Source organism: Emys orbicularis, chromosome 11 (assembly GCF_028017835.1).
Source record: "Emys orbicularis isolate rEmyOrb1 chromosome 11, rEmyOrb1.hap1, whole genome shotgun sequence".
In the NCBI taxonomy this organism is placed as follows: domain Eukaryota; kingdom Metazoa; phylum Chordata; order Testudines; family Emydidae; genus Emys; species Emys orbicularis.
The window spans coordinates 52288739-52306458 of NC_088693.1; the positions used below are offsets into that span (position 1 = coordinate 52288739).

Below are 17720 nucleotides of genomic sequence, written 5' to 3' on the forward strand. Positions count from 1 at the left end.
TTTGCAGTAGATGCCATTGTTTCAGGCTAACAATTTCAGAATTTTGAGAATGCAGGCTGTTCATTTTTAGTTTTTAAAATAAAAAACTTCTTTGATCTCTTCTGAGTTAACTTCTGTAAATATAAATCCTCCAACATCTGGCTCTTTTTAGTTACTTTTCACATAATACATTTTTGCTTAATTTAATTGCATTTATCAGACTGATATATGATGTGTTAACACTAGTTAGATCATTACAATATTTGGATGTAACCAAAATTCACACTAGTTCCTTTCTGGAACCTTCTAAAAGGGCTGTGAAAAGTCTCATGTGGAATTCAAGCAATGTCTGGTATTTGTTGAGAGCATTTAAGGTATTCCTTGAGGTTTAGTAGTTGGATCCATTTATATGCCCATATGTGTGGTTTTCAGCTGCTACCTTTTAGAAGGCGTAGAGTCAAAATTACCTTTTGCTCACAGAAGTGCAGGAAAATAAATAACTTCTGAATACAAAGTTTTTAACTGGATCTATAGCCACTTACAATCCTTTAGCTTCATCTGTGCTTAGAAAGTTACATTCTGGATTTTCCACTTTAATAGCAAAGTGGAAGGGGAAAAACTGTTTAAAGAGGACCTTAAAAATGCTTCTGAGAAATGCAAATAAGCCTATCTCAAATCAAGAGTTTAATTTTCTCTGCACCTGTATTACAAGGTGCAGAATGCCCTCAACTCATGCTGAATTAATTGGGAATTGAGGGTGCTCAGCAGCTCAGAGTTTTGAGCCCATAGTTCTGAAATTTTATACTGTCAGCAACCTAAAGAGTATGTGGGGGATGGGGGGTTCTTGCAAGAAGTTTTCACTCATCTCTGGGGAGAGCCACTTCCTGAATTGGATTCAGATAAAATTAAAAGGTAGTTAAACTAATTTCCATTTGGTGCCTATATTTCTAAACACAGACTTCAGACAGGTACCTGGAAAAGTACAGTGTAATCAACTGTACTTAAAGGGGTCAGTAATGGGGTACAGAACTGTACAACTCCAGCTCACGTCAGTAGTGACCACATAAGCTACTGAACAGCCACCAGATTGTAATCTGAAACGAGTTTGGTGATCTCAGTATAACCCCCAGAGTACGTGTCCACATCACAAAGCTATAACCACCACACTGTTTGGCACTTTCAGTGCTAGGCTCAGTAAAGAGGTCAGGAACTGAATGGTCATGGAAACTGAACTACATTTTCATTCCTGGGAGCGACCCCTCCAATAACAAGGCAGGGACACATTAGCGGAATAGTGTGAGGAAGTTGCTGCTGTTTCTCCTGATAAATAGATGACTTCAATCTACCTGTCTTAGGTACTCACATCTCCACAGTATTGGGGCACCTCACAATCTTGAGTGTATTTATTCTCAACACCCCTGTGAGGCAGAGCAGGGCTGTTCTCTCCATTTTACAGATGGAGAACTGAGGCACAGAGAGGTTCAGTGACTTGCCCCATGCATAGGCGCCGACTCCATGGATGCTCCGGGGCTGGAGCACCCATGGGGAAAAATTAGTGGGTGCTCTGCACCCTCCAGCAGGCAAGCTCCCAGCCCCACTTCACCTCCTCCTCTGCCTCTTCCCCTGAGCACGCCGTGTCCCCACTCCTCTGCCTACCTCCCAGCACTTGCCACCGCCAAACAGCTGTAGTAAGCTCCAGGAGGGAGGGGGAAGGAGCAGGAACATGGCGCGCTCAGGGGAGGAGGGGGGGCGGGGCTGGGCCGGGCCGGGGATTTGGGGAAGGAGTGGGAATAGGGGCAGGGACGGGGAGGAGTTGGGGCAAGGACTTTGGGGAAGGGGTTGGAATGGGGGCGGGGCAGGGGTGGAGTCAGGGCGGGGGGGCACAAGGGGGTCAAGCACCCACCGGCGCCAGTAGAAGTTGGCGCCTATGGCCCCATGTCACCCAGGAAGTCTCTGACAGCAAAGAACTAAACCCAGATCTCCCAAGTCTTAGGCTAGTGCTCTGATTATTGGACAGTCTTTCCTCTCATTCTGGCATTGTTTGTGCGTGTGCTAAAAGAAAAAAACCAAACCCGTGTATTGACTAGAAAATGGATATAATACATTGCAATGAGGCAGTTCACTAATTACAAAACCTTTTCTGTAAGCTGTATATAATAAACTGGACTTAAACACAGGAGTAACTTGACAGCATATACAGCCTTTTTCCTCTATTTGATCAATCTCTTGGAGAGAAAAGGGGAGGCTTTAAAACTCCTGGCGTGACAGTGTGACATTATTTTTTATCATGGTAGCCAAGTAAACATAAGTAACCAGCTTGAGCTCTTGCCATGCTTTGCCCTGCCTGCCATGTTAATGAGACAGGTCTATCTGTGCGTGACAGTTGCTGTCAAGCACGCCACAAGAACATTAAAACATAGCAAGTAGCTTGGCTAATAGCCGAGAGCATGAAAAGGATGATCACAAGAATTGAAGGGTGAGTTCTTGGGGCCCACCCTGCAAAGTGGCATGTGTCCTCACCTCCCACTGAAGTCATTGGGAGTCGCAGGTCCCCAGCACCTTGTAAGTCTAGGCCCTAAGTTAATAGACTTTGGATTTTGTCATTTTCTCCACAAAAGGGCAACAGGTGACTTAACCCAGTGAGCCTATGACTCTAGGGTAGCCCAAGAAAATTGTCAGAGTGACCTTGCATCAGTGTCCACACAAGGAGGCAAGGTAGGAGGACAGTAGGCCAGTGAGTCTGCTAATGTTGATTCAAGGTAACCTCGCTAGTGTTCATATACTGCTTGACTAAAGTCAGTGACTGTGCCTGCCTTAGTCTTTGTGTTACAGGTTTTGAGGTCACATCATATGCTGTAAAGGGGTGATTTGTTTATGCCCCTCCCTTTTTTCCATGTAAGTTACTGTGCTGCTTTATAACAAATATCTTTATTTGGTACTTGGTGAGGAAATTAATGTGAAATGATTCCTCAATTCTGGCTTATGAAAGGCACAGACAATGACACAGCACCCCCTAACATGCTCCCAGTGCCCCAAGAACACATCCACGCTGTTCGGGGAACAGATGGAGAGGTTTGGGTGTGCGTGTGTAGAGAATTCCTTCCTTTCTGGTGCACCAAGAATTGTGATTCTGTATTGGTCTGTTACAATGATAGTCTATAAAGAAGGCAGAGTTCAAGCCAAACTGAGTGGAATAGTTTAAGCTTGGGAAGCTTGGTGATGGAGGGCAGTGCAATGTTGCAAATCTCATTGTAAAAGGATAAGACTTGGTATCTCTAACTGGCCATAAATGCTTATGAAACGAACTGTGTGAAATGTGTATTCGGCCCTTATTATCTAGAGCAGCCTTTTTGAAATGTACCTTTTCTGTCTTGCTTATACTTATTAGTTTTTCTTTTTATTATTTAACACTGTGAAGCATTCTGGATGTACTCTGTAAAAAGTCTCCATAGTATATGCACTAAAGTAATGGAAAGTATTGAAACAGGTGCTATATGCAGATTTCCTCAGATAGCTTTTCCTTGGCATCCTTGTACTGACTGGTAACATCCCCTACTCTTCAAGTCCTGCATCTCTATTTAGCATAAACTACCTGTCATGATGAATTATGCAAATCATGCAGTGGGTTAGAGTCAGTAGTATATAGTGTTATGTTTAAAAGAGAAATACAATTTGGCCAACAAAGGAAAATATTTCTAGATTTTTGTCATAGTAAAATACAAATTGGTGGTGGTCCACTTTCTAGTGTTTCTATACATTCAGAGTTGGACCAATGAGCATTAAATTACCTGTGGTGAAGCTGTTTGGAATTCGATCTGACAACCTTTTTAGATTGTACTGCAAATGTATCTAGAGAAATTGTTACATAGTTGACTTGTTTGCCAACAGTGACCCTACTATATCTTAGCTTTCTTCCCACAAGTCACCTCAAGAAAAAACAAACAAACTTTTTTTTCTTCACATTTCACAGGTGAAGTCTGTGATAAATCTCCTGTTTGCTGCCTACACTGGGGATGTATCTGCACTCCGAAGGTAAAACCAATATGGTGTTGGGGAAAGGAAATCACTTGTGTTTCAACTATTATTGCACTTTATTTCTGGACATATGACCATGTTAGGAGACATTATAGCTGCTTTAATACTCCAAGGTAGCAGGGCCATTTAAGCATACAAGGTGTTAAAAGAATGCACTCTAGTGGATCTAGCACTGCTTTTAATGTTTAGTCTTCAGATCCCGACAGAGCAAGGAGTTAAGCTCATTACACAATCAGTCCTTTGTTGTACATATCAAAACTTCATGTGGATAATATGAAAAATAATTTGTACATCTGGTTATAGTCAGGGGTATAATCACATAAAATGGCACCATTCTGCTTTGACATAAACTGATTTTTCCCTTTGTGTCTCAGTCATGATATGTTATCGTCCTCACAAATTTTTACAGCAGTAGAAGAGCAAGCTGGATTCTAGTCTGCCTTGTGAATCAATTCCAGAACTGTGAGCAAAGCTCAAATTGAGGAATGTTTATTGCTAGTGATGTAGGAGCCAGATGGAACCCAGCTTGATTTTCAGATCCCAAGTATAGTTTTCTTTTGTTTTTGTTTTTTTGTAGGGCTGGCAGTATTTAAAAACGCTTTGCATTTTACACTGAGCAGATTTCAGAGTCATTGAGAGAGCAGATAAATGTGGAAGGCTTAATTCTTCACTGTACCTTTGCAAAGCTGGGGCAAAGCGGAGCTGCTCTAGTAGCTTTATACTGGTTAGAGATTCTTCCGACACAGGGAGAATTCTCCATGAAATTTCTCCAGCTGATGTAAGTTCCCTTTGCACTTCACATCCCAAAGTGATCTTAACCAGTCAGAGAATCTGCCTAGAATTAGTGTTTTGGCTGGACAGAGAGAAGTATGTATGCACATCGGTATGCACATCGGTATGCTCCATAGTGGCATTTTAAGAGTGATTTTTCTGACTGGAACCACAGATGAAGATTCCAGGAAGGAAGCCAAATCTCTAGTGTACTCTTAAAGCCAGGTCATTTTGGTGCCTCTTTTATTAAAGCTCAGATGAAAATATAATGTACTTTTGATACTGTGATGGGTTCCCCCCGGAGGTGCCACTTGGAACTGGGGTACTACTGAGCCCCCTGACCCACCAGCCTGGGCTCCCTTTACCCTGCACTTTCACCAGCACACATACAGGTAGGGACACACCCAACTGCAGGTACATGCAGACTTTGTGCTCAGCCTTGCCTGGGTAGGCCCCAGTTAGGGAACTTCCTAGCTACTCAGGCACACGCCCCCTCTGGAGGGTAAACCCAAAACTATACCATCTTGCGCTGCACAGGGAATTGTACAGGGTAAGCTTATGAAATTCGCCCCATCCCTCAATGTGGAGAGGAATATACAACAGCTTTCTGCCCCCAAGTTATGACTTCCACATACTGGTTTTAGATAAAGCAAAAACAAGTTTATTAACTATAAAAGATACAATCACTTAAAATCTAAGGGATAGCAAACAGATCAAAGCAGATTACCTAGCAAATAAACAAAAAACACAAACTTAAGCTTAATATACTACATAGGATGAGAATTTGCTATTCATATCTGATCTAAGTGATGAAACAAGCAGGCTGCAGATTCTTAAGGAGCAAGCTGCACTTGCTTACAGCTTGGAATCCCCAGGTGTACCATTCACAAGCTAAAAATCCCTTTAGCCTGGGTCCAGCACTTCCCCCAGTTCAGTCTTTGTTCCTTAGGTGTTTCTAGGAGTCTCTTTGGGTGGGGAGTCAGTGAAGAACCAAGATGATGTCACTCCCTTGCCTTATATAGCTTTTGCATATGGCAGAAACCCTTTGTTTCCAAGGATAGTTCCCACGCCAGTCAGTGGAAATATACTGACATCCCAAGATGGAATCTAGCACCAGGTGACCTGGTGACATGTCCCTGGTAGTGTCACAGCAGCCACGACTCAGAGACTGTCTGCTGCGTCCTCAGGAAGGCCCCCAGGTGGGAGATAAGCTTCTTCTAATGCCTATTGTTTTCTCTAATGGCCCTTCCCCACCCAACTTTTCAGAATGAAAGCATCTTGTCTAGTGGGTATTCCCCACGTGTAAACACATTTGTAATACAGATACATAGTCAATATTCCTAACAAAAACGATACATGCATACAAATAGGATAATGCTATCCAGCAGATCATAACCTTTCCAATGACACCTCACATGACTTATCTTGCATAAAATACATCATAACTATGTCATAATCCTATCATAACATCACTATGAAAAATATGGGGTGCAGTGTCAGAATCATTTCAATCCGGTCACAGAGGGCATTTCATTGTTTTACAGTAGAAGTATGATTTCTTCTGTATTTTTGTAATTATTTCTACGATTGTCTTTCTGAATTTGGCTTTTCAGATTTGCTTTGTCGGGTATGGATATGGAGCAAAGAGATTATGATTCACGAACAGCATTGCACGTAGCAGCTGCAGAAGGTAATGACTCTTGATAAATAAGATATAAGCTATTAATTTAGTGGGCTTAATTTAAAAAGTATATTAAATCCTTCTTTTATTTTATAGGTCATGTGGAAGTGGTTAAATTTTTGCTGGAAGCCTGCAAAGTGAATCCTTTCCCCAAAGACAGGTGAGCAGTTCCACTGTTAGTATGAAGGAGGGGAGCTCCAGTAACTCATTAGATTGGTGAATCCAACTCTAGTGCAGTCAGTCAACCGGAGTCTTTGTTTCCTCTGAAATCTCATGGGATGCTGAAAGTAGTGACAACTGGGACCATCTGATCTACCCAGCTAACTTGCAGCTGGTGCTAGAGCTCCCTTGAGCTGTTTCTGCCCATTTGATCTAGCAACACTAATTCCCCCTCTTAAAGAAGCAGGAATTCCAGACCTCAGTAGGGAAGATTGAGAAAATAAATCAGTGGCTGGAGAATTTTCTTTCAAAAAAGGCATCAAGGCAAGAAAAGAGAATTTGTAGTTTGATGTGCGTGTATGAATATATATGCAGAACGCACACACAGCTGTGGGTGTAAGAGGTGTCTACGTGTGTTGCTGTCCAACATAACTAAAACTATTCACAAACTTCAGTGTGAACTTGACCCCATTAGAAAGGCTGTTTTACTGTTCTGGTGTCCTGAGAGAGATGCAGTCCGCATGGTTTGTTATGTATAATCATTAACTTTATTTTTAATTTCACCTTCAGTTTTATTACTGTAACTCACAGTGTGGCATTGGAAACCAGAAAAAAATAGGTCAGTGCAAGGTCCCTCACCTATAGAAAACAAGGCCTGACACCAGTAATGAAACCACTCTTGTCCACTCTCTAGCTCTTACTCAAGTAAACTTGTGTCTTTGTCTTTGCTTCCTTCAGTTTGCCTGTACCTTTTAATTCTTCTCTCCGTATAACAGTGATTTTGCTATTCAACAGTAAAGCATTGAATGAGCTTTAATTTGATAGTTTATTTCATGCAGTGCTGTGCAGACTAATATAAGTCTGCTATAGCTCAGTGGTTTGAGCATTGGCCTGCTAAACCCAGGGTTGAGAGTTCAATCCTTGAGGGGGCCACTTAGGGATCTGGGGCAAAATCAGTACTTGGTCCTGCTAGTGAAGGCAGGGGGCTGGACTCGATGACCTTTCAAGGTCCCTTCCAGTTCTAGGAGATGGGATATGCACAATGTCCTCCTTATGGTGCTTATAGGAGTGTCAGAAAGGCAGAGCATTTTCAGTCATTTATCATTATCTGTGATTTTTTGAAGCTTTACTATTAAGGTGAGATTTTTACTTTTTGATACAGTCCTTTTCAAAAGGAACTCACAGTGCTACAGAGTTCTTACACCACGATTAAAATGTAACCAAGGTTGGTGGGAAATCTGCATTGTGTTTACACCTGCTCTAATTACCAGCTTTTCCATTAAAACCCCGCAGGGGAAGAGTTTGTCCTGTGCCAAAAGGATGTCAAAGATCAACACTAGGAAAAATACTTCAGTAAAAATAATGTGAGGCACATTTCTGGAGTTGATTTCCTTGGTGAAAGGAAGGCAAAAAATACTTTACATTTGCTTTGTTGAAATACTATATTTAGATATCTCTTACTCTCCTGTTTAAGAGGGGAAAATATACAATTGTATGCAATAGCCTTTGCATATTGTTGTTACATTTGGGAGGGTTTAGTGTGGATGATGTGAAAATAGCAGCAGTTACGTGTGTGTGTGTTTAGCTACTTTTTGTGTTTACTGTTTTGTCTAGTCTGACACTATCCGTTAAAGTGCAGTTCTGCTGTGAAAAATGACTGAAAAAAATCATTGTTTTTATTGTCTTTTAGTGATTTCCATATCAAATGTGTTCAGTTTTCACATTTTCAAGTAAAAAGATTTTGTTTCCAGTGACTAACAGTGCACAATCAGCCTGTGGGCTGAAGATCAAGTTGGGTTCTTCCTTTATATATTACCAATGGTCATGGTGGATTCTACATCACTGTGCATTTTTAAATCAAGATTGGATGTTTTTCTAGAAGAAATTTAGGAATTATTTTGGGGAAGTTTTATGGTCTGTGTTGTACAGGAGGTCACAGTGGTCCCTTCTGACTTTGGACTCTGAATCCCTGGTAATAAAAGTTCTTCATGCCAGATTTTGTCCTTGGTGACACCTGTGAAATCACATTGAAGACAGTGGTGTTACACGGTGTGACTGGTTGGGCTGAAATGTATTAAACAATTATACTGAAGCACAAGAAGGAATGGAATCCCACTCATTCTCCATTAGTTATTTTGATACTGAAGGGGTAACAGGAGTAAAAAGTAGTGAAAACATCTGTTGTCAAAAAAGGTTGTGACCTACTATCCAGTTCAGGGAAGGTGCTTACGTAGTCCCTGAGCTTAGTACATACTGTACTGGCAATTGTTGTCTCAAACATCAGAGTATAATGGAATTCATAGTGGTGGATTTACTTGCTTACTGATTTTGGAAATATTGTGCTCCCTGTTTCAGATGGAATAACACTCCTATGGATGAAGCTTTACATTTTGGACACCATGATGTATTTAAAATTCTTCAAGAATTCCAGGTCCAGTACACACCTCCAGAGGATTCCAGCAATGGAAAGGAAAATCAAACAGTTCATAAAAATCTAGATGGCTTACTCTAACCATCTGCAGCTAGATCCCAAGAGTCAAATCACTTACCTATGTTATTGTGGAAAATGAGTATGAAGAGCGTGTGTATTTCTGTCTGACAGTGGTGTATATTTTACAGAATATTTCATTTATTTCAGTGTTACAGGAGTTTTCTTCATGATACGCAGCGGACAAACCCAATCGCTCCAAAAAACAAACAAACCCCAAACAACCCCCCCCCCCGAGAATCTCCTTCCATAATGTGAGCAATATTACCTTGTGTTGCGTATAATTGATGTAAAAGAAGTATTAGCTGTTGATGGCTTTACTGTGCACTACTTAATTTATTTTTGTGTTCTATGTATATCTTCAAACTATGGTCAGGAATTTTTCTGCTGAATTTGCATTTCTAAACAAATCTCTTACAGTGTGGCCAAGTGGAACCATGCTGTTGCCATGTGCAAGTGTCATTGTGGTTTTGCTAGATTTCAGGAGTTGAGGATGCTGGTGTAGATTTAACATGGGTGTGTTGAACAAGGATCTGCACTTATCTTTTTTTCCCTAAATAATTTCCCGTGGAACCTTGTTTACATAGTCACCTTGTCACCTACATCGATCGGTCAATCAGCCCTCACAGAGAGAGCGCCGATCACAACACATTGTTCATGATGTTCTAGCGAGTCCTTCAGCCACCCGTTGGCCAGGCTGTCAGTGGCACCAGACACCTGATCGGCATAGCACACCGCAGCCCAGAACCCCTGAGCTCAAGCGATCCGCCAGCCTCAGCCGCCCAGGTAGCTAGGATTAAGGCGCGTGCCACCTTGACTGGTTGTTTACATAGTATAAATCTCAAAATAATATATTGGTGACATTTGTCAATGGTCTGGGCTAATTGTTCTTAGAGATAATTTTTTCAGGGAATCTGTTTTAAGGTTGGTTTGATGACCAAATGCCATGGAGGAATATCACTTGTTTGACTTTTTTTTTTTAAGCTGTTTCTTTCAAATGCCCATTGTCTAGCCTCTCTCTCTGTCCATATTCAGCTGCTGAAGTGCTTTCCCTTTAGTTGGTGAAAGCAGGTGCTTCCACAGTATGCATTGGTTCCTGACAGGCATATGTGCATCATGGGGGATCTTGTACGCTGCAAAATAATTCATCTCAGTCTTATGTTTTGTCCTTAGCTGCAACTGCACCAAAAACCTTTTAGGGGAATGTAAGTATATGAAAGGCAAAATACGAAACCAAATGTTCTAAATGAGTTAGGCTCACAATAAAAAACACTCATGGAGTGAAACAGCTTAAAGAGGCATAAAGCTAATCAAAGCATGAGCCAGGTTGTGGATATGCCAAACTGTGGGTCTATCTCTCTTCTTATGCTGGCATAAATCCTTGAATAGTTTTCTTGAAGCTTCTGAAGTTACACTGGTGTAAAACAGGTAAGGGATCAGAAACAGGGCCACAAATCAAGCAGTTCATTTGTGTGTGAACTGTTGCATTTGCCCTCTTCACGTGGTAGTCTGTGCCCCACGTACGCCAGTCGTTAGAAATTTAAATCCAAATATTCTATTTTGGGGACCATTACACTATGTCAGCTTCTTGCCCAATGCAACAATATGTCTGATTACTGACACTACAATATGAGTGAAGTCACGTTTTAAAAAATATATATATATATCTGGGTAGGAGTATCTATTTCACATTTGTTGGAAGTAGGTAATAGTCAAGAATCAGGCAGTGTATTGGAATAAGACCATTTGTGGGAACTGCACTCATCTCAAAGATATGGCAGTAATAATAATTCATCCATAGATCTCAAGGTGCCCACTTTACAGATGGTGAAACTGAGGCATGGAGAGGTCACCTAGGAAGTCAGTGGCAGAGTCAAGGTATGGAACCCTTGTCTCCTGCGTCCCACTCCAGTGCTCTAGCCACTATGCACATTGCCTCCCCTAAGGAGGAGAAATCAAACGGAGGCACTTGATATTCAGGACAAACAGTGGCCTATCTCATAATAAAGATGCTGTCCTGTAGTAGTTTGAAAGCCTAAACCCCTGAAACCTGATTGGTAAAAACGCTTGCCTGGCATCAGTCACTCCCCTCCTCCCCCCTCTGATATTACTGCTCTCAAGCTGCTTTTTGCCTCAAGTCAATTATTCACTCGAAGGCCTCATGCTTTTATAACCTTCACCTTTCATGCCTTGTGTCGCAGCCACCCTCCTCCTTAACCAAGAACTGGATGGGATTCCCTTTGAACCCTTCTTGGCCAGATGGGTCACTGTTGAGAGCACAAGGCCCTGTCTCTGCTGCACTCCTACAGAGGATAAAACGAGGCAAACTAAATCCCACGTTTTCCTCTCACATTCTTGGACCTACCAAATTGATCCTATGGGAGTAAAATTTCTCAGGTTGGGTTCTGGGGGTACTGATTAGGTCTCAAGCTATGAGACACATTCTGTTTGTTAACTAATCAGATTTCTATGTATCTCTCTCTGGTTTGCTAAGAAAATGTATCCTCTGTGGTCTCAGAAAAAATGTGAGTGATTTATTTTGATGTAATTGAAGTCAATCAGATTTACTTTGCTCAAACAATAACCTTTCCAAAAGGTAGGTATATGTACTGAGAAGATAAAGGCATTTTAATTAAATAGCATAGAGATTATGGCTGTCCCTGAACCTAACGTTTTCCTCCACCATATTAAGAGCTTTTAGCTAGAATTTTAGCACCAATGCATTTTCACCAGGATAGTTTTAGCATTTTCTCATTGTACCAGGAGATATTATTTTGCAAAGATTTGTGCCCAGTGGAAGTAGTGCATTTATTTATATATGCAATTATTTATAAATATATGTAGTTCACTGGTTTGGCTGCTCATCATTGCTGGCACTGACATGTAGATTTTAATTTAAATGGCTTTTGTTGTGTTATCAAATGCTGACATCCTTATGCTCCAAAGAGTTTTCTGTGTTATGTCATATATGTGCTGCTTCAGTATCACAGCAACTAGAAATGGTTAATCTAACTTAATGCTTTGTACATAGAAATATTGTGCTGGTCTTAGCCTTATTATCCCAGCTTTTTGTGAAAAATGTGATGTACTCGGCTGATACCTTTTTAGCTGCAGAGCTGGACTGTCAATGAGTGTTTTTATTGATGCTGTACTATCAGCAATTGTAACTGATTGGTGTGACATTTTAGATTCCTTATTGTGGGGAATAGACAGTGATGAATGTATTTGCTTTCAGCAATTTTCCTGTAAGTGAATCTAAATTTAAAAATACTTGAGCTGTACTGGTTCTGAAAATGAAAGATATTTATTTTAATGAATAAAATCCAGGTATTGTTGCTTTTTACAGCACAATTAAAAAGGAATACCAAAAATTAGAGATGTTTGAGGGTTTTTTTTTTTTTTTTTTTTGGATAGCTACATCATTTAGCCACCTCTAATACCACCCCAACTGAAGTAGCCAAAGAGAGTGGACTGTGTGGAGCCCTCCATTTTAGGCTGCTTTGATACCCTCCAGAGTCGAGGCTACTTTTGTATTGGGAAGGCCTTGTGACAAGCTTTAATTGTAGCATCAAATCATTAGGAGGCTCCATCTCATGGTTAGTCGCTAGTGAATACTGTAGTTTTAAATCTAAAAGCTTGATATAGCGAACAGGAACTCATTGGCTTTCCCTCACTCAAACATGATTTAGAAATTATTAGATATAATAAAAAGCCTTGTTTCAGAGAACGTATCCGGACTACTAACCTGCACTACAAAGTGAGTGCCACTAGGCATCAGACAAGCTAAGCCTGTGAGGTCTCGTTCTAGGCCATTACAAAAACCATGGATTTGCCAGTTACATTTGCAAACCTCTCACCCAGTCACAATACAATGAAAAATTGTTTGCCGAAATGGAATTGTCCAACATCAGTGGGGAGAGAAATTTGTATTCCTCGTTCTAACATGTTGGGAATTTTAAAAAAATTACTTGCATCCATTTTAATAGATTTTGAATATTGTGTTACTGAAACCAGGGACATTAACAGCTCAATGGACACAAGATTTGATATACTGCCTTTTAAAGTGTTTAGGATGTGAGTCTTGCTCTTTTCACAAATGTACATGCTGAAAGGGAAGACATTTAGAATCATTTTGAAGGCTTTTTCCACACCCTTCCTTAGATAGAAGGCCCTGAACTTGTCTGCAAGGCCATTTATACTTTACCCATTCATTATACTTTATCCATTCATCCCATTACAAATATTTGCACTGTAAAAATTATAACCAAAGGAAATAGTATTTTTCAATTCACCTCATACAAGTACCGTAATGCAATCTCTTTATCATGAAAGTGTAACGTACAGATGTAGATTTTTGTTGTTACATTACTGCACTCAAAAACAAAATGTAAAACTTTAGAGACTGCAAGTCCACTCAGTCCTACTTCTTCAACTAATTGCTAAGACAAACAAGTTTGTTTATATTTACGGGAGATACTGCTGATTGCTTCTTATTTACGTCACCTGAAAGTGAGAACAGGCATTCGCATGGCACTTTTGTAGCCAGCATTGTAAGGTATTTACGTGCCAGATATGCTGAACATTCATATGCCCCTTCATGCTTTTGGCCACCATTCCAGAGGACATGCTTCCATGCTGATGATGCTCGTTAAAAAAATTTGTTAATTACAATTCTCCCCCAAGGAGTTCAGTCACAAATGTATGTCTCCTGTTCTGTTTTACCTGCATTCTGCCATATATTTCATGTTATAACAGTCTTGGATGATGGCACAGCACATGTTCGTTTTAAGAACACTTTCACAGCAGATTTGACAAAACGCAAAGAAAGTACCAATGTGAGATTTCTAAAGATAGCTACAGCACTCAGCCCAAGGTTAAAGAATCTGAAGTGCCTTCCAAAATCTCAGAGGGATGAGGTGTGGAGCCTGCTTTCAGATGTCTTAAAAGAGCAACACTCCGATGACAAAACTACAGAACCCAAACCACCAAAAAAGAAAATCAACCTTCTGCTGATGGCATCTGACTCAGATGATGAAAATGAACATGCGTTGGTATGCTCTGCTTTGGATTGTTATCGAGCAGAACCCGTCATCGGCATGGACGGCACGTCTTCTGGAATGGTGGTTGAAGCATGAAGGGACATATGAATCTTTAGCGCATCTGGCACGTAAATATCTTGAGATGCCAGTTACAACAGTGCCATGCGAACGCCTGTTCTCACGTTCAGGTGACATTGTAAACAAGATGTGGGCAGCATTATCTCCTGCAAATTGTAACCAAACTTGTTTGTCTGAGCGATTGGCTGAAGTAGGACTGAATGGACTTTGTTTTATTTTATTTTTGAATACAGTTATTTTTTGTACATAATTCTACATTTGTAAATTAAGCTTTCATTATAAAGAGATTGCACTACAATACTTCAATTAGGTGAATTGAAATATACTATTTCTTTTGGTTTTTACAGTGCAAATATTTCTAATATTAAGTGAGCACTGTACACTGTGTTCTCTGTTGTAATTGAAATCAATATATTTGAAAATGTAGAAAATATCCGAATATATTTAAATGATATTCTTCTATTGTTTAACAGTGCGATTAATTTTTTTAATCGCTTGACAGCCCTAAAAAACCCCTTTTCTTACGTGACCATGCCATGTATAACCATGACCCCCTGCTGGGCTATCCACATTCTTAAAGGGTTGCCTCTGTCTCTCTCCCCCTAGGTTGACTAGATGTCCTGATTTTATAGGGATAGTCCCAATTTTTGGGTCTTTTTCTTATATAGGCTCCTATTACCCCCCCCCCCCCCACGCCCTGTCCCAATTTTTCACACTTGCTGTCTGGTCACCTTCCCCCCTCTCACCCCCCCCTCGTTCTTTTACTCCCCTTGTGTCAAGTTTATATAAGCTTGTAAGTAACTTGGGGCAAGGATGTCACTTGTTCTGTATTGTGAGGAGCAGCATAGTGCACTGATGGGCACCGTGAAATAATTAGCAACAAATAATGCCTTGACTAGCCAGACTGCCACTTTGCTGGATTACTTGTTTACCCAGAGACTAGTAGAACATATGGCTAATTCTGTAGCCATAGAAATAACTGACAACCATATAGAGATGAAACTGTCCCAATGGGCTTAAAATCAAATAGAGATGTCAAAAATTCAATTAAATCTCATGAGTCCATTGGTATAATAGGCTTAGAGAAACATGATCTCATTATTTATTAATAACCAGAAAACAATTGCGAAGTGATGCTTCAATTTTTTTAACCTGGAAAAGAATATTTGTGGTATTGTAAAACTTCTTTTTATAACTCTCATCCATGCAAAAATGACATGAATCTAGGTACTATAAATCTATTGGACTCATGAGAAAATTTGACTGTCAGATATAAGTTGAATGATAAGCACCATCTACAGATGAACACATCACAGTTCTTAGGAACACCCACACTTCATTTCACTTGATAGCTATTAAATATATATGTACATTTAGCTACTCTGAGAACATTAATAAAATTAACGTGTTGATATATTTTGCATTTATGGTCATTGATTTTTTCATAGCGATATCAAAATAAGGCAAACTGGCACTATTTTGCTACCTAAGCAAATACTTACAGATCCTTTCAACATTTTCAAAGTAGTCATGGAATGGTAGGACTGGAAGGGTCCTCCTCGCAGGCAGCACGCTAGTCTTTACAGGCACAATGTACTAAATGGATTTACCACTTCCTTTTCATGAAGCAGGCTCCTCAAGCAGCTGATGACTGTTTTTTAACCTATCTGAACAGTGGAAATGTAGCTTCCCCATCCCTTATAAACAGTAGCGTAGCTAGCGGGGTGCAGGGGAAGCAGCCGCCTCCCCTCAGCATATTTGCCAAAAGCGGCGCCTTTCCAAAGGCGGCTGCCGGCTGGAGGAGCGAGGGGGGGGCGCAGGCTGGCCACCCGCAGCGCGGCGGGCAGAGGAACGGGGGAGTTGGGGGGGGCGGTCAGCGGTGCGGCTGGAGGAGCCAGCCAAGGGGGGGTGTGGAGCGGCCGGAGGAGGAGCCAAGGGGGGCATGGCCAGAGGAGGAGCCGGGGGGGCATCTTTTTTATGTTTGCTCCCGCTCCTCTTAAAAGCTGGCTACGCCACTGCTTATAAACTAGCAAAATGCTAAACTCTCAAGCTGCTGAGAGCCAAAGCACTGCAGCTGTTGGAATTTCAAGGTGAGATAACTAGTGATTTTCAGTTTTATGAGGAGTTATGAGTTCATAGACTTGAAAATCAATGAAATCTGTGCAAGAGGCCACCCTCATTAGGTAACTGTGGCTTAATTAGCCTCCAGTGTACTGAGAACAATTCTGCTCCTCTGCAATTAGCGAACTGCCTCCTTCCTCCGTGTACCAATGCTTCTGTGGGCTGTAAGCACTTAACACAGTCAACTGTAATTCACCTTTCTTTATCCTACTGCTATTAATGAAGCTCTGTGTCTATGCATAGACAATGCCCTCGTTCAAATAAGCAATAGTTAAAATGAAAAGTCTTCTAAAATGTGACTTAGTTAATAATGGTATGCACAATACCTATAGGAAAAGTGTCCCCCCAAAGAGATTACAGTTAAAATTAGTGTGGTCAGTACAAACGTAAAACAGCAGGGATTGCAGCTAGTGAAAATCAGCCTAGCTCCATGACTGCAGTGGGGCTGTGCTGCAGTCAAGCCCCTTAGGATATGTCTATGCTGCAATGAAAATCCTGTAGCTGGCCAGGGCTAAGGGACTGTTGAATTGCAGTGTCGATGCTCAGGTTTCTAATTGCAGCATAGCCACACCCTTGGAGGCCTAAAATGAGTTTATTTTTCAATTAAGGTAACAGTGCTACTTTCACTAGTGGATTGACATGCTAGGAATGCTTTTGTTTGCTGTTACAAAGAGGAAAGCAAGACACATTTATGCTCTGGATGGGCTCGATCCTACTCCCATTCAAATCAATAGAAAACACCCATAGACTTGAATGGTGTAAGATCAAGCCCTCAGTGGATTTCCCCATTCCAATAGTGCCTGGCTAAACTGTGAACTATAACAATAGCTGCAATCTGAGAGGCCAAGAGATGCCATCTTCAGTTTGACAAGTTTCCATTTCTTGGGGGATTTTTTTTTTTTTTTTTTCAATTCTCAATTTACTTTTCAGGCGTAATCCCCTTGCCAGGAGCAGGGTTAGAATATTTTCTCTTTGTTTGGATGGCAGGTGTGTCACAACGAAGGAGCCCCACTCAATTTATTTTAGTTCTGGTTACTTAAAAATTAAACTTTTATGTGCTTTGTGAATACTTAGTGAACACATGTATTTTCATAGTGGACAATGATGAATAATTCTGACAATATCAAAGCACTTCCACCTCCGTAAGTAACTACCGGCAGAGGGGTAGTGTCTGGTGTCTGTGCAGTCAGCTTACAATGATGGTTGGAGGGAGGGCAGTGCTCGTATTAAGGATCCTCTGAGAAAACATCTCTCTGCTGCCTCACGCAGATTTTATTGAACTGTACTTCGGTAAGGTACTGGCTGTAATTCTACGTCTAGCTTTCAATTCCTTTATGCCGTAATAGAAAGCAGAATCTGCAGCGCATGT

At 40.9% G+C, this 17720-nt stretch overlaps 1 protein-coding gene across 1 annotated transcript in view; it reads left to right on the plus strand.

Moving 5' to 3' along the window:
- The window catches only part of GLS (glutaminase), a 108546-nt gene extending 99222 nt beyond the window's left edge, over positions 1-9324 (plus strand). Inside the window, exons 15-18 of the mRNA XM_065413253.1 lie at positions 3950-4011; positions 6399-6475; positions 6563-6626; positions 8981-9324. Coding sequence (XP_065269325.1) covers positions 3950-4011; positions 6399-6475; positions 6563-6626; positions 8981-9137 — 360 coding nt within the window. The 3' untranslated portion in view covers positions 9138-9324. The remainder of the gene's footprint in view (positions 1-3949; positions 4012-6398; positions 6476-6562; positions 6627-8980) is intronic.
- The last annotated feature ends 8396 nt before the right edge of the window (positions 9325-17720 follow it).